Source organism: Trichosurus vulpecula, chromosome 2 (genome assembly GCF_011100635.1).
Source record: "Trichosurus vulpecula isolate mTriVul1 chromosome 2, mTriVul1.pri, whole genome shotgun sequence".
NCBI classification, from domain to species: domain Eukaryota; kingdom Metazoa; phylum Chordata; class Mammalia; order Diprotodontia; family Phalangeridae; genus Trichosurus; species Trichosurus vulpecula.
Window position 1 is genome coordinate 291739355 of NC_050574.1, and position 25254 is coordinate 291764608.

General features: G+C 39.8%; 1 protein-coding gene across 1 annotated transcript in view; it reads right to left on the reverse strand.

Moving 5' to 3' along the window:
- The window catches only part of MGAT5 (alpha-1,6-mannosylglycoprotein 6-beta-N-acetylglucosaminyltransferase), a 384608-nt gene that overhangs the window by 23245 nt on the left and 336109 nt on the right, over nt 1-25254 (reverse strand). The window contains exons 14-15 of the mRNA XM_036747575.1: nt 9539-9685; nt 3037-3153 (exon numbers count right to left, since the gene is read on the reverse strand). Of these exons, the coding sequence (XP_036603470.1) occupies nt 3037-3153; nt 9539-9685 (264 nt within the window). The remainder of the gene's footprint in view (nt 1-3036; nt 3154-9538; nt 9686-25254) is intronic.

The following is a 25254-nucleotide window of genomic DNA, read 5'->3' on the forward strand; positions in this document are numbered from 1 at the left end:
TTAACCATAATTCATAGTACAGTGTTTGTTGAAGGGATGACTCTGACCAAATACAGCATTTTTTTCCCCTATATGCAACATGTAATATTTATCAGTAACACAATCTCCATGTCAGGGTAGTGGTTTGAGGGTGTGAATAAGGGAATTGTATCTAAGTACTGTGGGATCAAACCAAGGATTTTCATAGCAGAGTTCCTATTTCTAGAGTACATATCTCTGAAGAGTTCAAACTACTTTGAAAATATTCTATTATTTCTACATGACTTTTAAAATGTCCTCTACACATCAGAGATGGTCCTTCACATTAACTATTACATTTTATTTTCTTTTAAAGAAATTTGTATTTACATTTCACTGCCAGCCACTTATACTTTTCACATTCCAACAGATGTCTACCAAGAGGTTCATACAAAGGACCAAAAAAAAGGTCTCTGTAATAGAGGACTTGTGCACTCACTCACAGGTTTTAGCACACTTTGCTGTGGGCAATATTTTTTTCTACAGCTAGACAAACTGATAAAAGCCACCTTCCATGTGGCCAGCAAATCTAGTTATGGGCCTAAGACAAGCTTTAAAACACAGAAGTCTTTTCTCTAATGTATCTCAAAAGGCACACAGCAGTGAAATGGGAGTTTATTAACTCAAAAGGCTTATTTTGACAAACTCAATCTGAGAAATATTTCTTCTGTTCTCTACCCAGACAAAACCCTAGCCTAGCAAACATTATGAGAGTGCATGAACTGCCATTACGGTGTATTAAATGCTGTTAACTGTAGCAATTTTCCCTTCAAGCAAAAACAAAAAAAAAGTGTCATTCATTCCTGAAATCGTTGAACATATGAAGTACATTCCTTTGGAGAGGGATCTAGGTATGCCAATGATGATACTCTAAAAGAGATTCATCTTTCTGGAGAAACAGAAATATAATTATATCACCTGCAACATACCAAAAGGCTACGCAGTTAGCTCAACTGTAGGCATAAAGAGGGGAAGTCATTCTCCAGTAACCAGGCCTTCCAAGCTTCTGGCCACCATGGGTTAGCAGCAGCAGCATGTTTGAGCAACACAGGCAAACACAAGAGCCATCCCCTCCCCTACCTCAACATCCCTCTCTGTTAGGTTAACACAGTCTTTTTCAGGGATCCGCTCCATCTCGTGGAATTTTTCCCAGATCCACTCCTCTCTGCCATAGGAACCTCTTCAGACCTACAAAATTTTACTTTCCAGTGAGCGGAAGCTATTCCCCAATGTCATTAGTTGATAGTGATAAAGACTGGCCCTCTGATTTCACTGTAGGGGGAGGTCTAGGTGAGGAAATTCCCTCCATCTCTGCAGGTCAGCATGTTCTTGGTGACTTCTGGCCAGAAAGTTAGTCAGAGAGATTATGTACTTTGTCCAAGGTCATATAGCCTGGATGCGTCAGAGATGATACTTGAACACAGATCCTCCTGGTTTCAAGCCCAGTCCTCTATCCACCATATCACGTCCACTACCTCATTAGTTGATAACTTCTTCCATATATCAGCATGGCGTGATTGCATTGGTGTGGACAATTCCTCTACTGATGCAGATTTTAATCCCTCTATAACTTAGTACATGGTCTCTAAGAGTTGACGTAATTGAAAAAGTTTATTATTCTCTGACTAACCTAGGGATGAACCTGAGCTGCGCTGAGCTGAAATGAGGAGGCTGATCCTTGGGAAGTAAACAAAGTCTGTTTCTGGGACTGGAATACTTTCCAGAATTTTGAGGCCTTCTCAAACTTACACTCTGATTCTACAGCCTTCTAGAGCCCTGGTTATGTGCCTTCCTTGATGAGGGATCAGCGTAGGTCTGGTCATGCTTCATTACATTATCAATTCCTGGGCAGGTATAATCACATTTAATATGGGTGGCCCTTTAAGACCAAAAAAGCCTTCCACAATCAATGGAAGCGATTCTTAAATGGGAAAGTGTGATGAGAAGTAGAGGAAAAATATTTTGGGAAAAGAGGGCCTCAAATGCTACTTTGTCTCCAATTCTACCTGCTGTAGACTGCCTAGCAATAGTGGGCTAGGGCACTTGAACTTTTGGCTCAACTATTAATGCATTTCTACCTGTAGGATGCCTTGTGGTTGTTGTTCAGTTGTTTCAGTCACGTCTGACTCTGAGACCCAGTTCGGAATTTTATTGGCAAAGATACTGGAGCGGTTTGCCATTTCCTTCTCCAGCTCATTTTACAGATGAGGAAACTGAGGCAAACAGGATTAAGTGACTTGCCCAGGGTCAGACAGCTAGTAAGTGTCTGAGGCTGGATTTGAACCCAAGAAGATGAATCTTCTGACTTCAGGCCTAGCATTCTATCCACTTCACCATCTAGCTGCTTAACTAATTTGATGCCCTGAGCCTTGAAACAGAAGGATGATAAAAGGTTAACAGATGTTCTAGAGTGAAATACTTCAGGTACATGGCCCCTGCAGAGATTCTCTTAACTGGCATAACACAGTTAGGAGAAAGCCAAAGGATGTACACAGTGTAATTTCCTAAATAGGAAAATAAATTATTGCCACTCAATTGGAATTCCAATCTTCTAATTAGGCCTAACAGGGAAACCTTATCTTATGCATATTAATTTAGCACAGTAACTAATAGTTACTTTATATAGTGCTATACAATTTACAATTTGAATAGCACCAAGGTAAGAATGAGTTGCTATAAAAAAATCACTTTCAAGCATTTCCTTGATTACTTTTTCTTATCTCTTTATCATAGGCACATGCTGTACAGGCCCATCTTTTGCTATCTGTTACCTTCAGAACTTTCTAATGGAATAAGAACTGGGTGAAATCGTGGTCTACTCTTTTCAATTTCATAGAAAATGTGGGAAACTCCCATTTCAAATTCCATAGGTTAGACCCATTTTTCTATCTTTAGTGGTAAGGTACAATGGTAAAGTTTGACTTAGGAGAACAAAGCATTTAGGATGACTGCCACATCAGCATCCCCAATACTTTCTGGTTCATGCTATACATGGAGAAAATGAATGTTTTTTTTAACCTTTTGATTTAAAATTGCTTTCACTGCATTCTCTACTTCACGATGATCAGTTGGGTTCACAGTCCAGACATGTGGTCGCCCAATGAAAACTTCAGCATAAGGATGCTGAGAAGTTAGCTGAAAAAGAAAAAGAAACAAAATAAAACACATTATCATCATGTACCAGATATTTTCCTTTCTGTGCCAGACACTGTTTTTTGTGCTTTTTATGGTACTGAGTTGTACTGGTGCAAGTAACAGAATACTGAGTATTAAAAACAAACAATCAAATGAAGCAACTTCCATTCATATCCCACCCCCTTCTCCCCTTCCACCCCCCTTCCCCCAACTGGTTTTAAGCCTTCTAAACACCCATATAACAATAAAATAGGGATGACTTCAAGGCTAAGAACAAATTATGAATCCCATTTGGAGACAGGAAATGGTATGTCACTTCCAGGGGGAGATGGAAGATATGACAGTACACCTCCCCCCAAAAAAGATGAAAATAAAATAGCCTGCCACACATCATGCATCACTGAACATCTCCTATATCAGCCAGTGTCTAGTAAATATCAGCTTAGACAGTCAAGTAGCACAGAACAGAGGCTTGCAATAAAAATCAAGGTTTCAATGTTCTAAAAATATGAGTAATGGTGAAAAGCAGAGAAAAAAGAAAAAAAAATAGACCAAGAGGACACCTCACAAGTTTTTGGACTAGTCTGGAGAATACGAATTATGCCAATATAATGCTTTTCTAGTTAATGAGTGCTGACAATGTGATAGTACTGTAAGGGACCTAGGGAATATATAGTTGTTGTGTCCTCTAGGTATTAACAACTTAATTTGGCCCAGGAGACTAAGTCAGACTATTTCTCACTATGAACTCTTTTTTGGCCTACAACGATGCTTCACAATAGGTATATTTGTCTAGCCAACTTGCCTTTCTTTACATTTAAATTTCCTATTCTTCTAGGCAGAACCTGTTTTGTCTACATGGTGCTTAAAAAATCACAAGTAAATACCAGTTGAAAGAATTCACTGCATTCTCCTATCTCTGCCATGTTTTCCACTCTCCATTTCCCACTACACTAAAGGCTTGCACCACCCTTATTCAAGTCAAGCGAACAAGCATAAGACGATGGCCCCTACCACCAAGACTTTATTAATACTAGCCTTTTGCCACAGTCCTATTTGTGTCCCTCTCCTCTTTCCAAAATCTGCTCAGGATTTACCTTCTCCAAGAAGTCTTCTCTGACTAAATCTATCCAGTTCCCAGTCACTCCAGTAATAACAGAGTATTCTTGCTTCTTCCTATAATGATTATGTTGTTCCTATCCTATGAACAGTGGCAGAAGATATACTTCTGGCCACTTTCAAAGTCCTCCAATTAGACTGAAAGAAAACTCCATGAAGGAAAAAAGAATCCCATGGATTATTTAATTTGTCTCTCTCAATGCCCAGTACAACGTTCTGCACTATTCTAATAAGCACTTAAGTGTTTGAAGTCACAAAGAAGAAGGGAAAACTTTTGATCTCTCAACGCTGAGTGATCTTTTCCTCCTCTGAGTCCCCATGGTCCTTTATATGGACCTTCTCAAATGGCTTACCACTTCCTTTGTGCTTATCTTTCTGTCTCCGATACCAACTGGCAGGGTGACCTTGGGCAAGTCACTTAGTTGCAGAGGTAGAGGGTGTTTTCTCATCTGGGAGTTCCCTATACAATTGAAGCCATAAGTACTATTCCAATCCCCTATGATATTTAGCAACATACAAGCCTTATGTATCTACAAGACTGTAAATTCCATAATGATGGACCATACCTTATAATTCTTTGAATTCTCAAGTACCCAGAACATAGACAGAACTCACAGAATCACAGATTTTCAGAGTTGAGAAGGATCTCAGAGGGCAGCATAGTGCCCATAGGTATCTAATGTTTATTGACTGATTTTACCCAACCTCTACCTGAACATGAAACCCTTCTGCATCACACTTGAGAAGAGGTCACCCAGCCTTGACCTATTACTTCCCCAGGCAGCCGATTGTCCTTTTATGAGGTTTTATCACTAGGATAATTTTCCTGCCTTTTGGAGCCAGTCAGAACCAATCTAACCTCTTTTCTATATGCTAGCTCTTCATAGGCTTGAAGGTAGCTATCATATCCCTTCTGTGGTTTATTTTCTACAGGATAAATATCCCCAATTCCTTCAGGTGATCTTTATACAACATAAACTTATGGCCCTTTACTATTCTATTTTTTTCTCTTTCTTTTTGGAGGGGGGGAGGAAGGGCAATTGGAGTTAAGTAACTTGCCCAAGGTCACACAGCTAGTAAGTGTGTCAAGTGTCTGAGGATGGATTTGAACTCAGATCCTCCTGACTCCAGGGCCAGTGCTCTACTCACTGTGCCACACCTTTACCATTCTAGCTGCCTTTGCCATGATGTTCCTTAGCTTATCAAAATCTTTCCTAAACTGTGGCACCCAGACTGAAAACAGCACTCCAGATGTGGTGTGATCATGGCAGAATACAGTGGGATTATAACCTCCCTAGTCACGGACATGATGCCTCTCTAGGTAGCCTAAGATGTAATTTACTTTCTTGGCTGCCATATTAAATTATTGACTCTTCTTCATCTTTCAATCAACACGAAACCCCAGATATTTTGCCTATGAACTCCTGCTGAGCAAGGCCTGCCTCAGTTTGAACTGATGAAGTATATGATTTTACTTTGTGCCCACACACCAGGCTGTGTGACTCTGGGCAAGTCACTTAACCCCTGTCTATCTTGGTTTCTTCATTTATAAAGTGAGGATACTGATAGCACCTCCTTCCCAGGATTGTTGTGAAAATCAAATGAGACATTTGTAAAGCACCTAGCATAGCATCTGGCACATAGTAAGCACCATATAAAAAGGCTAGACTCGAGTTCAAATGCAGCACCAGACACTTTACCAGTTACAGAATCCTAGTCAAGTCACTTAATCTCTGTCTGAATTTCTTACTGTAAAACGTAAAACACCTACCTTCCAGGGTTGCTGCAAGGATCAAATGAGATAATATTTAAAAAGCTCTTAGCCCAGTGCTTGGCATTTAGTGGGTGCTTAATAAATGTTTATCCCCTTTCTTTCTCCTTTTATGCTTATTCAATTTTGTCTTGTTAGAATTAGTCTAATATTCTAGCCATTCTAGATCTATTTGGATACTGTCTCCTTAATCCAGTTTATTAGCTATCCTTTCCCCCCAAAATTGTGTAAGTATGCTATACATGCGTTTATCAAACTCACTGGAAAAAAAGTGAAACAGCATAGGGTTAAGTACAGTTCATGGAGCACATTCTTGATAACATTTTGGTCCGAATATTTGACCAGTTCCAAATCAACCTGACTGTTCTATCACATAACCCTATCTCACCATTTTTGTCCATTAATTGAAGTTAAACTCATTATCTGATAATTTGCAAACTTCCTTTTTCTGAAAACTAGGATATTTGTCCTTCAGTACTTTCATATATCCCCAGTTTTCCATGATCAAAGATCTACTAAAAAACTCAGTGTTTGTCTAATAAGTGAATGAAAGAGTTTCGTCTCAACCCATAATGAATCCGTATCATTCTCTGGAGGTCAGAAACCTATGAAAAAGAGAAGTATGAAAAATTTCCAGGCTATTAGCCTAACTAATTTTACTTAAAAGATTGAGAACAGGGAAGGGAACAAGCATTTATTAAGACCTACTATCGTGTACACTAACCATGGGATTTCCTCACGCACTATGTCTTCAATTCTTTTCCCTTCTCCCCCTATATTACCTCACTCAGTGATTTCATCTACTCTTATGGGTTCAATTATCATCTCTAGGTGGTAGATTATTCTAGGATTTATATATTCAGCTGGAACTTCTCTCCTGAAGTCTTGAACTGCTATCCCTTAGGTATCTCCAAATTAAAACTCATTATCTTCTCTCCCCTCCAAACATTCTCCCCTTTTCTGAATTTCCCTATTATTATCAAGGGTAGTGCTGTCCTCCCCCTCATCTAGGCTCCCAAACTCAGTGTAATCCTATAGATTACCTATCTGATCTACTGCCAAGTCTTGTTCTACCTTTGTAACATCTCTCGTACATGTTCCCCCCTTTTTTCCCCCTCTGACAATATCATCACCCCTTATTGCCTCTCACCTGGCCTATTGCAATGGCCTGTTGGTTGGTCTCCTTTCCTCAAATCTCTCCCCACTCTAGTCCATCCTTTACTCATGTACCAAAGTAATCTTCCTACAGGGCAGCATGGACCATGTTACTCCCTAACTGGATAAACACAAGTGATTCTCTGTTACCTCCAGCGTCAAATACAAAATCCTCTTTGACTTTTAAAGCCCTGTAGGGCCTGGCCCCTTCATACTTTTCCAGTATTTTTAGAATTAATTCTCTTCTGCTGTTCTCCAGACCTACAGAAGCAGCACGGAATATAATGAATAGACCACTTTGGGTCAAATGACCCGAGTTACATCTCCACCATTTACTACCCATGTGACCTTAGAGACGTTGTTTATTATTTCTGAGTTATTTATAATGTCTGAGAATCAGTTCCTCATCTTCAAAAAGATAATGAATAGTAATCCTTGTACTGCATACCTTACAGGATTCTTAAGAAAAAAAGTGCTTTTTAAACGTTAACACACTACACAGATGTGAGTTAATGAGTTATTTTCAAAGCCCTATTTTTCTTATGTATGAGCTATGACCATTAAGGGCTGGGATTTATTTTTAAACTAGCCTACATGGTATAGGCATTTACTTCAATCAGGAATTTCTTTCTTAGACTTACTTCAGGGACTGTTTATGACTCACACCAGGACATCACCCTTATTTCATACTTAAATCACCATTAACCAGCTTGATCATATCTTAATTCACTAGGTTTGGCTCCAAAGGCCAATTCGGCCACTTCCAAAAGTCTGTTGTCAAGGATGAATGTACTACCATGAAGGATGTATTTATTTTTTATTTTTAAATTTTTGAATTTAACAAACAGTTTAGCTATGTGGTACAGTAAATAGACCATTGGGCCTGATGTCAGTAAGACCCAAGTTCCTTCTCAGCTAATTAAGACACTTACTGTGTCTTAGCTGTGTGACCCTGGACCAGTCACTTAACTGTCTGCCTCAATTTCCTCAACCGTAAAATGGAAATAACAGCACCTGTCTCTCAGGGTTGTTGTGAGGCTCAGATGAGATAATATTTATAAAATGCTTACTTAGCACAGTGCCTGGCACATAGCAGGCAATAAATATTTGTTTCCTTCCATGTAAAATGGGTGTCTCCAAATATGCATTGTAGAAAAGGAGAGAATTGTACACGAAACCATGAATATCTATTCTGTGGAGGTTACTTAATAGGTTGAGTTTAAGATGCCTAAGGGACAATTAGTTCAAGATGTTCAGTAGGCAGTTAGAGATGCAAGACTAGACCTAGACCTCAGAAGAGATGTTAGGGATCTATTGATTTTCCTTTTAATTATATAATAAATTCAACATGGAACTTTCAAAACTATCCTGCTTGACTGTGATATATCATTAAGAAAGACACCAAAAAACCATGTGTAATTTTTTTTTGTGGTAGCAGAGTGCTGGAAACAAAATGAGTACGTGTTGATTTTGAGGAATGGCTAAACAAACCACGGCACATGAATGCAATGTAATTATGATTGTGCTATAATCATGAATATAAGGGGTTCAGAGAACTACAAAAGACTTGTATCGACTAATGCAGAGTGAAGTAAGCAGAGAAAAGGAAAACAATGCATATAATGAGAACAGAAAAGATAATAAATTAACTAAAGAAACCGCACACCAACTGGAATGACCATTTGGAGGCTCTTTTCAGTAGAGATGTAGAGGACTATGGGTGTGCAATGTTTACATACTCTCAGATGCAATCAGTTCATTGGTTACTTTTGTTTTGAACTGATTTTTAATAATTTGTTATCATGAAAGGGTTCACAGGGGGAGGAGTATGTTCAGATAGGACTGTGATGTCAAATCAAAAAGCATCAATAAGACTTTGCTTCTATTTGTGGAAGGCCTAGCTCAGTTGCCGCTCATACTATAAAGCCCTTGGACTAATAGGATCTTTCTCTTTTCCAAAGAATAGTTCTGGTAGAATCATTGGAATACAGCCTCCCAAACATTACTGTTTCGAAGGGGAGGATATTCATTTATGATTGACTTGTTAAAAAATATCCGTCACATTGCTTTACAGTCATTTCTCAAATATGTCATCGACTTGCTAGACTTCTTCCTTCTTAAAGGCAAGAAATGTGCTTCATTTTTCTTTGTGCAGCTTAACATGCCTAACTCGATGCCTTGCGTGTAGCATGTGGTGAAGAAATGTTTGCCAATCAATTTCATTTATATCACATCCCCTGCTTAGAGAAGCCTGCTATAATCAGAAGGCTAAGGATAATGTTTGTTAAAGTACTACGCTACAGTCACAGTCTTTTGGCTAATGCTTTGATAGATGCTTACCTCTCTCAGGGTTGGTTTGCCTATAAAAAAGTCCGTGTTTTTGCTGCTTTTTGGTGGGTTAAATTTGACATTCAGGAATGCACATCCGTTAGCGATAGCCTCAAGGGGAGCTGGACCCTCATATGGGAACCCCAGTCCGACAAACAACTGCAAAACAATAACAAAAAAAAATCCACACAATTCAGGATTGTTTTCCTTCACTTGAAATGAGTTATCATACCTTAAATTTCTCAACACAAAGCCTGCCGTAGCTCTGAAAGACGTCCACAGATATCTTAGATGAGAGGTAGGAGAAAGGTGTGTGCTCCCACTGAACTCTCTGCAAAAATACAATTGCAAAGCTCTCTAGAACTGTAATTAAGGTATGCCATATTCTTCTTCCATGATAAAAAGGGAAGGAATGGACTTGGAGGGAGGGAGGAGGAGGTCCTAATGTCCAACAATAATCTTTCTGTAATGGGCCAGAGAACATGACTAAGAAAAATCTTGGCAAATTAAGCAGGAGGTTTCTTCATTGAATGGATGGAACAACAGAGCCTTTCAGTGATGCTGGGGGTTGGGGGATGCCACAGAAGGTCACTTGGTAGCTTGATTACATTTCGAATGACAGTATTCTAACACATGATGGCAGACTGGAAGACACGGGTTCTTAGAATGGTTACATCGCTGGACACCATCAGAACTCTATTTTTTTTTTTTAGGAGCGTTGGTAGGAAAGGGAAGGCATTATTCTTTGTAAAATCAGTTAAGCTGCCAGTACCCACAGCTGAAGCAAAATGTTGGGCTTTTCCTACTATAGACAGTAGATGGCAGCAAAATGACAGTCTGCAGACCTCAGCAGAGCTAAGACAGAGGGACAATGGGGGTCACATAATGCTTCAACTTGGCATTGTTTTTCCTAGTCCAAAATGAAATAGGATTTAATTGGCACAAGCCAATTCTACTGTCTAACGTGTCTCCTTAGGAATTTAAGCTCCCAGATGGTGAGGGCTTACCCTCTGGAGAATTTGGTAGTGTGCGAAGTATGGTGTGGAGTGTACTCAATAAATATTAAGTATGGTATCAACAAACCCATTGTGTTGTCCCCATAGGCAAATCAACTTAAGACAGCTCACATTCCACTGGGGATCATTTACTTTTGCAATAGCTATGGAGAATGCCAAGAACCTAACATCTCACTTTCCTGGCTCTTCGAGCTAAGGATGCTGAATTAGAACTATGTTTATGAATTGGATTCCTTCTCCTTCCCCTACTCTCCTTCACCTCTACAGCTGGCTTAATGGGGAAGTAACTTAGAATGGATTAATTAAAAAGCTCTAAACAATAACCGTCCTCTTCTTTCTCCTCTTCCTACCCCCCACACCACCATGTCTGGAATTCCTTCAATCCTCAGTCAAATCCCAGAAGCGGACATAAAGGTGGTTTGGTCCCATCTGAGTAAAGCCTAGAATTTTGTTGAGGAAGGAAGCAAAATTTCAAGTTCTTTTAAATGTTTTCAGAAATGATGGCTAGTGTACAACCATAAATGTAACATGCTTTTTTTTTTCCTGAAGGAAGGGAACCTAACATTGTAATTATGGGGAGGTACCACTCCTTTCCCCAAAGATCCTGAAATCACTGAGATAGGAGAAAGTAAATGGTGACCTTCACTAGGGCTACTAAGAGTATAAAAAAGTAAACACTTAATAGTCTCTGAGCAGGGAGGGGAAGCTTCACATCTCATCCAGCCGTATACCCAGGGGGGGCTTGCCATCTGCCTGCTTTCACTTATTTGTTCCTTTCCACCTGGACTAATACTTCCCACATTAGATCTCTATACATGAGTTTTCCAGAATTCAGGTCCCAGGCCCTGGGGAAGGTCATCTACTCATCTTTGGAGCTCTCACCTTAGGGGTCCAACCCAGTTAATTATGTCACTTCTGTCTTTATGTCTCTCATCCAGCTCCTCTTCTTCACTTCCCCTGCACTCCCCCTAGTTTGAACCTTCATCCCTTCTTGTCTGTACTATTAATAGCCTCCTAACTGATGTCTCTGCTTCCTGTTTATCTGCTCTCACAGTCATCCTCTGAGATACTCCTGAAGTGATCTTCCTAATGCTCTGTAACAATTCATGTCACTCCTCTACTCAAAATTTCTTTAGTGGCTCCTCATTGCCTAAAAAACACAATATAAACATTAAAGCTCCTTGTTATATCCAGCATCCATTGCCTTTTCTAGCTTGACCTGATCTCAACCTTTCTCATTTAATTTAAGCCTTTCACATATCCCCGTGATTCACTACAATTGGACTAGGGAGGCAATATGTTATGATCCAAAGAAGTCCTAAAGGACCAAGATGGTACAAGGGAGAGTGTCCTTGATCTATCTTCTCAGTAAATATGGCAGGAATGAATGAAGGAAAGAAGGAAGGAAAGAGGGGAGTGAAAGAAGGAGAGAGTGAAAGAAGAAAGGAAGGAAAGAGGGAAGGAAATAAAGGAAGGAAGAAAAAACCAGATTTAGAGTCAGAAGGCTTGAATTCAAATCTACTTTTGCCACCTACTATATGACCCTGGAAAAGTCACAACCTTTCTTGAACCTTAGTTCCCTTCTCTGAAAGATGAGGGGTTTCCACTTGCTGCCTTCCAAAATTCCGTCTGGCTCAGAAACCTATAATGTCGTGTCACTACTCTACCACCAATCCTTGTCCTGACCTCTGTGGCTATTGTTTCTTCGCTTACAGCTTTCGCCCATAGCTGGAATAATGTCCTATCACTTTCAATCTCCTCCCTCTCTTCTTTCAAGGTCCAACTCAGGCACTACATCCTTCACAAGTCTACTTTGACTGCCTCTGGTGAATATGATTTCATCCTCCTCAAATTTCTAATAACATTTATCTCATTCTCCCTTGTGAACTTGTCACCTTTACCTTTGGAGAAATGCTGGTGTGGTATGCCTAGGGTCTAGCACAGTGCTTTGTATATCATAAATACTTAGTAAATGTTATAGCAGATATGGCTTTAAGGTCTAACAATGGATTCTCCCTCTACAGGTTAGCTACATCTTAGCAACTTACACTGTCTTCCACTAGGAGTGGGAGTATATTCATGAGAAAAAGGTGCACCTGCAGAAAAAAAGAATTCAAGGAAGTACCAGGTGTTGGTAAAGAGAAGAGAGAATGATCCTTTCCTTGACCAATTTAAAGCCCTGGAGCTGGCTGAGGTTCTTACTCTTGATTGCTTTGGATACCTTTTGCTTGCTTCTATGTCCTGGGGAGAATTGCCAGAAAATGACAGATTTCAATAGTAGAAAGTCTGACTTGTCAAGTAACGGGAAACATAGGATTATAGAGGTAGAAAGGCCCTTGTATATCAAATCCAGTGGTTTATTTCCAGTCCTCTTCCTGGCTCTTTCCATCAAATTTGACTGCCTCCTCTTTCTTCATACTTCATTGTTCCTTAATTCTGTATTCTCTTCTGGTTTTTTTCCTATTGTTCCTACATGTTCTCTATTGGCCCCTTCCATACCTTACATGTGGATTCCCACCCAATGATCTATTTTAAGCCCTAGTCCTCTCCTAGTATTTTGTCTCCCTTGAAGATCTGAACTGAATTATCACCTTTATACAACTTCAAATCTGTCCATCCAAATCCTTTCCTTGACCCCTAGAGTTCTGTATTTCTTACGGGCAATTGTACTTCTATCTTTGTCTCACCAGCACCTCAAAGTCAACATATCTAAAATCTCACTCACCAACCAACCTCTAAACCTTATCTCCCTAACATTGTGTGTGTGTATCATAAATACATATTTACCCGGGCTCAAAAACTCTTTCTTGACTTTTCTCTTATACATAACCAACATCTGTTAATTCTACCTCCCTTATTGCTTAGATTCATTTTGTTCTCTCTGATCATACTGCTAACAACCATCACAAGTCACATTTAGGGGTGAGTTGGAAGCAGCTGATATGGGCTCTTGAGAGCCAATTTTTAAATGATCAGTGTGAATATTCACACTGCAGAAATCAGCAAGTGTTACAAATCAAGTCTTGATTTATTGTTTTGATTGTCTAGACTTAGGTGATGGAGAAAATGTTAATAATGAACATTAAAATTAAAAGTTTGCCATTTATTCATCTTTGGGTTTTTTTGTAGGTACGGTGATTAAACATTTATGAGCCTACCACTGGGTCATACTCCACCTGAATGATTGTAATAGTCCTCTAACTGGTTTTTTTGCTTCTTGTCTCTTCCCTCCCCGACCCATGTCAAACAGTTACAAAAATTATATTAATGACAGTATGTCACTCCCCTGTTCAAAAACTTTTAGGGGCTCTCTGAATACAAAATCTGTAGCCTGGCATCCAAGGCCCTATACAATGCCTCCTCATTATCCATCCAGCCTTATTATTCCCTTCATGCATAATACCTATGAAACAAATTGTTTCCTGTTTTCATCTTCTACTCCTCTGCCTCTGGCTCCCCAATCTCATCCAATATATTCCTCTGCACTGATTCTCCAGCAGAAAGTGTAATCTTCCTTCTCCATGTTTTTATGTAGACCATCCCCCATGACTAGAAAGCACCTCCCCTCCCTATCACCTCCACAAATCCATCCATCAAAATTCTTCTCATCCTTTAATGTCTGGCTCAGAAGACACTTCCCCCATAAAACAGTCCTTAATCCATGGCCCAAACTTCTGTTTCATTTGAAAATGATGTCTCCTTTCTAAAAACTTTAGAGAGCACTCTGAGAACATCTTAAGAGAATTTCCCCTTTGCCCCATTCTACCTTGTATCACAGTTATTTGTATGCATGCTGTATTCTCCCTATTCCCTCCTTGAAGGCAAGGGATATATGAACCCCCTCCGCCTTATTTTTGAATCCTCAGCATCTAGTATAATGCCTCTCACAAAGTGTGTGCTTTAAAAAAATGTTTATTGTTATTGTTGTTTAGATCTGTGACATTCTTGGGAATAGAGAACGATAGAGGATTCAGACTGTGTCCCCAAAGGTTTGAGTCAGAGATATGGCTTCTTACTGCTTCATAACCTCTGTAAATAAGGGCATGTGTTGAAACCTTCATCGCAAATTGTATTGCACTGAATTGCAAATAAGAATTCTGGAGAAAAACAGATAAGACATACGGTTCTTGACTATTAAATAGAATAATTTTTTTTAAAAATAAGCTCCCATGACCAACCAATTTGAACCCATTAATTAAAAGTATTTGGGGCTGTTGCTTAATGGACTTGAATGTGACCTAGGTTTAATTATATCTGAATACATCTGAATTGGTACTATCTTCTTTGCTGAGTGTTGGTCATGAAGTAAATCCCCACAAAATACATATTTTCACTGACTCACAGAAACCATGGCAATTTAAAGCAAAGCTTAAACAACAGCACACGACTTCGCTTCAATAATTTTTCTTACGGTGCTAATTAAGGTTACAGGAAATAAACTACTTGGAAACATCAAAACAAGACTTTTAAGTTGTTCCTCCCAGCAGGTCATTTGTTTTCCTGCTTCCTGAATAAGCCCTATTATTTGTGACATTAATAATGGAGTAGTCAGGTCCATCGATGTCAAACAATACATGTGAGTACCACTGGAACATAGAATGGTAGAGCGGGAAGGTGGCCTTAAGAATTATTTAATCCACCCCTGTTCCCATTTTACAGATGAAGAAAGAGGCTCAGAGAGGTTATGGTTAAATTACAGTCACAGAGCTAGATAACAAAAGAATATAGACTAAAACCCCAGGTCTCCTGATTTCCAGTCCAGTATCTTTCTTACTATGTCACTGCAGGCTGTTAACACAGAAAATCAGAAAAGCTAGAAAGGACTTTTTATTTAGAGAGTCTCTCTATTCCAAGCCCTGAATTTTACAGTTTTGGGAAGCAAAGCCCAGGGAAACATAAGGACTTGCTGAAGTTGACACAGCTAGTTAATTTTAGAATATTGAGTGGCACCTGGGTTGTGCAATTTGTGAATCCAAAAGGCTATTTCATAAGCCTTCTGATGCATTTGGCTTTTGTCACATGCTTATAATCTGACCATGCACAACTGAAATCCCCTAACTGCCTGTCTACTTGCATATTTCCTCAGCATCCTTAGCATGCAGCCAAGTTACAAAAATGCAAGTATGCGTTAAAACGCAGGGGCCACTGAGTTTCCCTATTCAGCTAAAAACTCAATTTTTTATTTTATTTATGCTATCTCTACCCTTCAGAGGTCTGGAATCTAATGAGGATATTCCAGATGAAGAAACATCTCTACGTCTGCTCACCCCAAACTCCTTCAATGTGCATTTCTAAACAGAGGCCTTACATGCTATAAAATGAAATCTTCTAACCAATCATAAGCAGTAGAAAACAGACGAAGTACCATCCACTCATACCAACGTGTTCATAGCACGTTATTGGGACCTGGCTGCACAAGAACAAACATTTTAGAAAAACTACTCAGATTTGGATTCTTTCTAAGTGATAAGAGAAATGGAACCAACAAGAGTTTAGGTCTGGGTGCTGTTTTTTTTCTTAATGGCATAGACAATATTTGGACTCAAGTGGAAGTCAAGATGATTTTTAAAGAGCTTGTGGACTGAGTTAGTTATCAAATCATTCATGTTGTTGCAGAGCAAAAGGGAAGGGGGTGGCCTGTATAAGCCAAACCAGCAGAAAACCCCCCAAATAGTTGTCATTTGCTTTGGCATATATTACATGAGTTGTCTGAAAAATGTTTACTTTCCCAATTCTGACCTGCTTAGTCTAGCATTATAATTAGTTTCATCTTTCTGAGTATACAACCACTAAGCAAAGAAGGGAGGTAGCCCTGGCAAGAAGGGACATTCTAAGTATAGGAAATAACATGGGTGTGGAGGCAGGCAAATATGTTTGGCGCTCACTCAGTGAGGGGTGGGCCTTCATCCACTTGCCCAAGCTGCTAAGATAAGCAGGTAAGGGCTTTGTTCGATGAATGCATCCTGACTCATTAATTGTTCATTTCTAACTGGAAATTTAGAATTTATGTGATTTCAAAGGAAATTTTAGCCGATTCCTTTAAACTCCTTGGTCTGTTTGTTTTTTAGATTGGGCCTATTCTCCCTCAAATTACTATCTTGAGAACATTTCATTGTAATAAATGAGACTTCCAGGTGAGTTAGGCCCTTAGTATAAGGCATTTTAGGAAGGACATCAGCTTTTTCAGGCCATGAAAGTTTGAATTGGTGAGGGATTGTACAGTCAGTATATGATGACTAAGTCTAAGTCCAGATTCCTCTTCATGTGATTACATACAAGTTTTCAGTGCTTTATATGGAATGCTAAATCTAGCCTTTGCTATATATGCAAGGGAGGTGGGCAGAGTATGGAGCAAGGAGAATATTATTCTTAAGTGTTCCTCACAATATGTGTTTTGTGATTTCTTTCATGCCTTATAGTATGAACTGCTCCATGCTTCAAAGTTCCTGGAGAAAGGTGTGTAACTGAAAGAGAACTTGACACGGGGTGCAGAGAATATGTGAACTGAGAGGCTCTCGCCTTCAAGTCCAAAGTCCATTTCTGAGTCTTGATGCTACACAGAAGTCACATGTTCCTGGTGGGTCTTTGCTTCCTCTATTTTAATATGCTGACACTCTAGTTTCATAGTGAGGAAAGCACTCTAAAAACTGCAAAGCACCATATAAACGTGAGTTGTTACTCACTTTTACCTACAAGAGGTATCTATAAAAACCATTGTGTAAATAGATAATAGGGCATGTTCCTGGGGTAGTGCCAGGAACTAACCATGTTAAGTGTGCATATAAAACTAACACACTGTCTATGGTGCACGTGACCTGAATCACAGAATGTTATGCTAAGGAGACTTCAGAGATCAGCCAGACTAGCTGCTAGACTCATTTTACAAAGGCGGAAGGTGAGGCCCCAAGGTCGCACAGTGGGATAGTGAGATTCTCCCTGACTTCTAATGCGCCTCTCCTTGGGAACCCAACACTGAAAGCAGGGGTGGCAATAACGGAAAGTCCTGCTGGACAGCTGGGCTGTTTCATCTCCAAAAACCTCTTTTACAATGTAATGTCACAAAAGAGCAAGAAGGCCCCAAATATGCTAGGAAGACAAAAGGCATTACTTTGCATCATTAATGCTTGAAGCCTGCTAAAGTCACTGCCAAACCACAGATCCTTTACTAGAGATCAGTCCACTGGGGATAGGCCAAGCTTGTTGTACTCAGCTGTCTAGATTCTCTTTGAAAAACCAACCCCAGACTTCAGTCACTTGAAATCCCCAGGATGAAAACAAAGCAGCAAGCCTTGCATGGTGGATTCATTAATTTGAGAATTGGGGACAAAGAGGAGAGCAAAGTGGCCAAATTAAAATCATGGAAAACAAAATCCAGAGACTACAATAAAACACTTGTTTCTTTCCTATTATTTCTTTCCAAGTGCTCAGGAGATACTATTAATCATTAATGGGTCATATCCTATTGAGTGAGAGAACTTTTCAATGAGCACAGGTAAAAAGTGGGGTGCTGATTCAGGAGACCCCTCATCAAGTGGAACCCTCATGGCCTGAAAAAAGCTGATGTCCTTCTTAAAGTGCCTTATACTAAAGGCCTCACTTGGCAGTGTCTACCATTACAATACTAATCATTCACTAAAAGGAAATCTGCTAAATATGGTTATCTGAATAGGAAAGGGCCCAATCTAAAAAAAAAAAAAAAAAAACCAGGGAGCTGAAAGGAACTGCATGAAACTGTCCTTGAGATTGAATGCTCACATAGTCTAAATTTCTGGTCAGAAATAGACAATCACTGAATCACGATGAACTCATCCAGTAAAATCTTATCTTGGGCAAGTGGGTGAAGAACCCATTCCCAGCTGACATGTTTGCCCGCCTTCATGTTCATACTTCTTCTTCCATCCAGTATATTCCTTCCCTTCCCTACTGCGTCTCTACTTTTTGAATTAAGACATCTTCTAAGACCCAGATCAAATACTGCTTCTTCCATAAAGGCTTTCTCTATCCCTTAGTGTAAAAATCTTTCCTTCCCAGGCCTAATATTTACCTATCACTCCCTTAAACCTCTACCATATTCTATTCTGTGTTAGAATGACTGCATTGCTATTATACACATACTACAGAATTGCAGAGTATTACACTATATTGCATATTTGTGAGTATGACATAGCACTCCTTGCTAGATCAATCATTCAGTGAAGAAACACAAAATGTCTACTTTGTACCAGGCTCTGTGCTAGGTGCTGGGGATAGAAATTCAATAAATGAAACAATCCTTACTCACAAAGAACTGCCATTTTAAAGGAAAAGACAAGTACACAGATAAATAGATACAGAATGAATATAGGCTAATATAGAATAAGTTCCATAATGTAAGGGACCAAGTTTTAATTATGCTTGTTTTTCCCTCAGGAGAAATCAGACTGCCTTGCACAAAGTAGATACTGATTTTGGATTCACGCCACTAGGACCATCCTCTCTCATGGATCTAGTTTAATGAGGAACAGTTGCTGAAAGCACTAAGAGCAGGATTTCCTCCCCTGGGGTTCTTGACCTTGGGTGTATATGTGTGTGCATACACATCTATATATATTTATACACACATACAACTGTATTTCCATATAATTAGTTTCCTTTGTAAGTCTATGTATTTTAATTTATGCTTTTAAAGACATTATTCTGAGGAGGGCTCCATAGGCTTCACTGGACAGCCAAAAGGGTCCATGACAAGAAAAAAAAAAAAACGTTAAAACTGCTGAACTAGGGGCAGAGATCTTCGCTTCTAAGTTTACAGATGGACCATGGGACACTACTGAGCTGTAACTGATTATCAAATTGCATCTTTTTGACCTGCTCTAGTCATAGACAGAGTTGTTTCCATGTGGAAAACAAACAATTAAGTGTGATGCAGAAAGAAAAAGGAAGTGCCCAGGAAGACACCTTTCCCTGACAAGACAGCAACTGTAGAACATGGTCTGTAGCTCCTCTACAATTTAAAATTTGAGGATATAGAGACTAGCTTTGGTGGTTTCATAAATATGATATCTGTAAAGTGCCTGGCACATAATAAGCTCTTAATAAATGCTTGTTTTCTTTTCCTTCCATTTTTCTATAGGCATTTTTATTTCTGCTTCTTCTTGTATTCTTCTTTGGTTTGCTGGATTCCAGTGTGGGATATCATTTCCCTAGCTAATTTCTAAGAAGGGTTGGTGCTCATACCAAGGTAAAACTAAGACTGGGGAGCAGAGAAGTGGAGAGGAAGGGAGCATGGCTAGATAGGTGAAAAGAAGATACGTTTGTATTAAAAAACAGAAGGAACCAAGGGGAAATGCTTTCCAAGGCCATCCTAGTGAATCTTGGTTTCCTAGCTTGAATTGTACTATTGGACTTTTGTGTTAGGAATTACCCTTCTGTAGATTTCTGAGAAGCAATTAAATCATCAAAATCCATTTCTCTGTCAAGACTGTCCTTCAGAATCACTAAACATCCCAGCTCTTTTGGTTCAAATTTAATATATCACTAAAGACCTTTTGTCCTCACTTGCTTCTTGCAGCCTGATAGTGCTAATGATGCACCCGTTGGCTAATGGTGTTCAGATTTCTGCTGAATGGAGGGTTTCCTGCACTCAGTTCAGAAATGCAGAAAGATGGTTCATCATGAAAAATAATGAATCAGAAGCTGATTAAGCATCAATCATCTCTATATGGCTCTAAACCTCTTGAGGAGCAGCAGATTCACTTCATTCTGAAATAATGAGGGGTTGAAGAGAGTGAGGGATTCCATTCATTCCAGTAGTATTTGCTTCCCTGCATCTCCAGTTCCCTACCTCTAATGTAGATCAGAATAAATTGCTTTTAAATTGCCTGGAGACACAGAGGAAGGAGTTATGGGCAGAATAGGTTGTAGATGCAAAGCTCCAATGGTCTTTACTGTCATTATTTCAAAACTCAAGATTCATTCATTTTAGCTGTTGCTGGCATGATGCACAAAAAATCACCTCAGCTATACACTGGCTGGTTTCTTTCACAGTGACTAAGTGATTCAGCCATAATTCCACTCAGAGTATTTGGACATACTCTAGTAAGATCAAGAAGCAATGCATAACTGGACTGGTCCTATAAACCAAAGGAATTTAGTTTTCTAGAATGAATGCTACCTGCTTCTCATACTCCAGCTCTCTTGGCCACACCTGCGTGTCAAGGGTGTCCTGGCACCAATATGTCTATCTCTCCTGGTACCTCTGTTGCCCTCTCCTGGCCTTTGGATGGCCTCTCTTTTGGCCCATTCCCCACCAAGTGACAGAAAACAGATGCCAGAGGTGGTGGGTGAGTATTCTTTTTAAACGTGTGAGGCTGAATAAGACATTCATGAAGTTAATAGAGGTGTGAACGACAGTAATGACACACTACTGAACAACTACACCGCCAAATGTTATTTTAAAGGGGGATGAGCTTTTTCTAACACGTCATGTAGAGAAAAAAATAGTAAAGCAAAGCAAATGGCAAAAACAGCATTGTCACAAAAGGGCAGGGAAGTTCATCCAATAGATTTCAGCTCAGAACAGACTGTACCCTTCTCTGCCCTGGGGTACCTGCTGGAAGCAAATGGCAAAAATGACATCATGGGATTTCTGTGGGCTTTGCACTCTTATCTGAATATTTACCAGACTGAAAAATTATTTCCTAGGGCAACAAAGTGTTAATGAGAACAACTTTGAGAATATAACGTGGCCTTGTCCAAGGGATCTAAAGAACTCATTGGCCTTCATCTCGTTCATGACACACTCCGGGGGGGGGGGGGGGAGATTATCTTCCTTTCACAGCTGGAAAAACTGAAGCATGGGTAGGAAAACAATACCAATATCACTACACAGGGCACAGAGTCAGAATAGTTGGGTTCAAGTCCTGAGTCTACCAATTATCATATGAATTGGGTGAATCACTTTTTCTCAGAGCCTGTCTCCTCATATGTATATGAAAAATGGGAGTAACTCAGGGGGAATTCACCCCCTCTCCTCAATTTGAGCATCTCTCCCCCTAGAACATGGTCATGTATATCAGCATCTTGTTAAGAAGGTAAATGACAATGCCCAATTGGCTTTGGGCCACAGAATCATAGGAAGACAGATCTAAAACTGAAAGGTACCTCAGAAATCAACAAGTAAAATTCCATTTGTTTTACAGATGAAGAAGCTGTGTCCCAGGGAGATTTAAGGATCCCCCTAAAGTCATGCAGACAATGAATGACAGAGCCAGATGTGAGCCCCATTCTTCTGCTTCCAAGTTGTGTGCTTTTTTCCCCTGGACCATAATGCCTTAAAAACCTCGTAAGTTTTCTCTCATTTGTTGACTGTGATGTATTTATTCTCTTTGCATCTGAATGTGATGATCTGAGAATATACTTAGGAAGTACTTTATTTTTATGTGCTGTAAAATACATAGAACAAACTGGTTGGGGTGCAAAAGGAACCTTTAACTACTTTTATCAAATCCTCTTGTACCCCCTAGTTATGAATGACAATTGGTTGGCCATTTTTCAGTATTTTAAGGACTTGGCAACAGATGAGCAAAAACTAATCTAGAAAACTACTTGTCAGTCAATGCCAAACCAATAGCTTCCTAGAAGTCACCTAAACTCATTTTTTGTTTATCTGTAAACAAGGAGATGGGAAGAATGTGAAATACTGGCTCTCCCTTAAATTGGTAGTGAGAATCTCACAAATTTACCAAAAAACTATTACTTCCTGCTGTTACTTCCCTGCTCAAAAACTTCTAATGGTTCCCTGTTGCCTAATGGATAAAATTCAAACACCTCTGCCTGGCATTCAAGGCCCTTTGTAATCTGGCTTCCCCTACACTTCCTAACAAAAAATTTCCACTTTAGATAGAGGTAGTATGCTTTTTCAAAGGTCATTTTTTCCCTTTCTCCCCTGCTACCTTCCCCTCAAAAAGGCCATTTCCATTTCAAGTTCTGGGACATTATAAAGTTGGTGTGTTCAGAGAAGAGCAACCAGGATGGTAAAGGCATTGAATTCATAAGAGAGGAGGACTGGTTGAAGGAAATGGCTATATTTAGCCTAGAGAAAAGAAGAATGAATGAGGGGGACAAGATGGCTGTATGCAAGGAGCTGAAAGGCTGTCATGGAGAAGGGATTAGGTATGACCTCAGAGGGGCGGAGCCAAGATGGCAGGTGGAAAGGAGGGATTAGCTTGTGAGCTCCCCACCGAGTCTCTCCAAAAACCTATAAAAAATGGCTCTGAACCAATTCTAGAACTGCAGAACCCACAAAATAGCAGAGGGAAGCAGGCCTCCAGCCAAGGACAGCCTGGATGGTCTCTGGGTAAGGTCTATCCTGCACGGCGGCGTGGACCAACCAAACCAGGAGCCAGGCGGAGCATGCCCTAGTGCCCTGAATCAGTGAGCTGCAGCAGTTACAAGACTTCTCAACCCACAAACACCAAAGACAACAGAGAAGGTTAGTGGGAAAAGCTGCAGGAGTGGAAGGAGTTCATGGTTGGGCTACCGCCCTGGGGGCAGCGGAGGTGGGGCAGCTACAGAACTACAGCTGCAGTTGCTTCCTGCCCCAGGCCCACCTGGTGGGAGGAATTAAGTGGCAGATCACAGCAGGAGTGAAGAGCCTGCTGAAGATCTAAGTCCAGTCCAGGTTGGGGGTTCTTGGGGAAGGAGTGCTGGTGTGGCAGAGCTGGCACATCCCCCCAAGCTTGGAACATAGTTCTATTAACTCTACAAGCAGTCATACCCCACTGAAAAACACAAGGGTCAAGTTAGTTAGCTGGGAACATGGCCATGCAGCGAAAACACACCCAGATTCAGTCTCAGACTCTGGAATCTTTCTTTGGTAACAAAGAAGACCAAAACATACAGCCAGAAGAAGTCAACAAAGGCAAAGAGCCTACAACAAAAGGCTCCAAGAAAAACATGAACTGGTTTCAGGCCATGGAAGAGCTCAAAAAGGATTTGGAAAAGTAAGTTAGAGAAGTAGAGGAAAAACTGGGAAGAGAAATGAGAAGGATGCGAGAAAACCATGAAAAACAAGTCAATGACTTGTTAAAGGAGACCCAAAAAAATACTGAAAAATACACTGAAGAAAACAACACCTCAAAAAACAGACTAACTCAAATGGCAAAAGAGCTCCAAAAAGCCAATGAGGAGAAGAATGCCTTGAAAGGCACAATTAGCCAAATGGAAAAGGAGGTCCAAAAGATCACTGAAGAAAATACTACCTTAAAAATTAGACTGGAACAAGTGGAAGCTAGTGACTTTATGAAAAATCAAGATATTCTAAAACAGAACCAAATGAACGAAAAAATGGAAGACAATGTGAAATATCTCATTGGAAAAACCACTGACCTGGAAAATAGATCCAGGAGAGATAACTTAAAAATTATTGGACTACCTGAAAGCCACGATCAAAAAAAGAGCCTAGATATCATCTTTCAAGAAATTATCAAGGAGAACTGCCCTGATATTCTAGAGCCACAGGGCAAAATAGAGATTGAAAGAATCCACTGATCACCTCCTCAAATAGATTCCAAAAAGAAATCTCCTAGGAATATTGTTGCCAAATTCCAGAGCTCCCAGATCAAGGAGAAAACACTGCAAGCAGCCAGAAAGAAACAATTTGAGTATTGTGGAAACACAATCAGGATAACCCAAGATCTGGCAGCTTCTACATTAAGAGATTGAAGGGCTTGGAATACGATATTCTGGAGGTCAATGGAGCTAGGAGTAAAACCAAGAATCACCCACCCAGCAAAACTGAGTATCATGTTCCAAGGCAAAATATGGATTTTCAATAAAATAGAGGACTTTCAAGCTTTCTCAGTGAAAAGACCAGAGCTGAATAGAAAATCTGACTTTCAAACACAAAAATCAAGAGAAGCATGAAAAGGTAATCAAGAAAAAGAACAAGAAAAAGAAATCGCAAGGGACTTACTAAAGTTGAACTGTTTTGTTTACATTCCTACATGGAAAGATGATGTGTATGATTCCTGAGAACTCAGTATTAGGGTAGCTGAAGGGAATATGCATATATATATATATGTGTGTGTGTGTGTGTGTATATATATATGTATATATGTATGTATGTATATATGTATGTGTATATATATATTTAGAGAGAGAGAGCAGGCACAGGGTGAGCTGAAGATGAAGGGAAGATATCTAAAAAAAAATAAAATTAAGGGATGAGAGAGGAATATATTGAGAGAGGGAGATAGGGAGAGATAGAATGGGTAAATTATCTTGCATAAAAGTGGCAAGAAAAAGCAGTTCTGTAGGAAGAGAAGAGAAGGCAGGTGAGGGGGAATGAGTGAATCTTGCTCTCATCAGATTTGACCTGAGGAGGGAATACCATACATACTCAATTGGGTATCTTACCCCACAGGAAAAAAGGAGGAAGAAGATAAAAAAAAGGGGGGATGATAGAAGGGAGGGCAGATGGGGGTGGAGGTAATCAAAACCAAACATTTTCGACAGGGGGGACAGGGTCAAGAGAGAAAATTGAATAAAGAGGGATAGGTTAGGAAGGAGCAAAATATAGTGAATCTTTCACAACATGAGTATTGTGGAAGGGTTATATAAAGATACACATGTGAACTATGTTGAATTGCTTGACTTCTTAGGGAGGGTGGGTGGGAAGGGAAGAGGGGAGAGAATTTGGAACTCAAAGTTTTAAAAACAGATGTTCAAAAA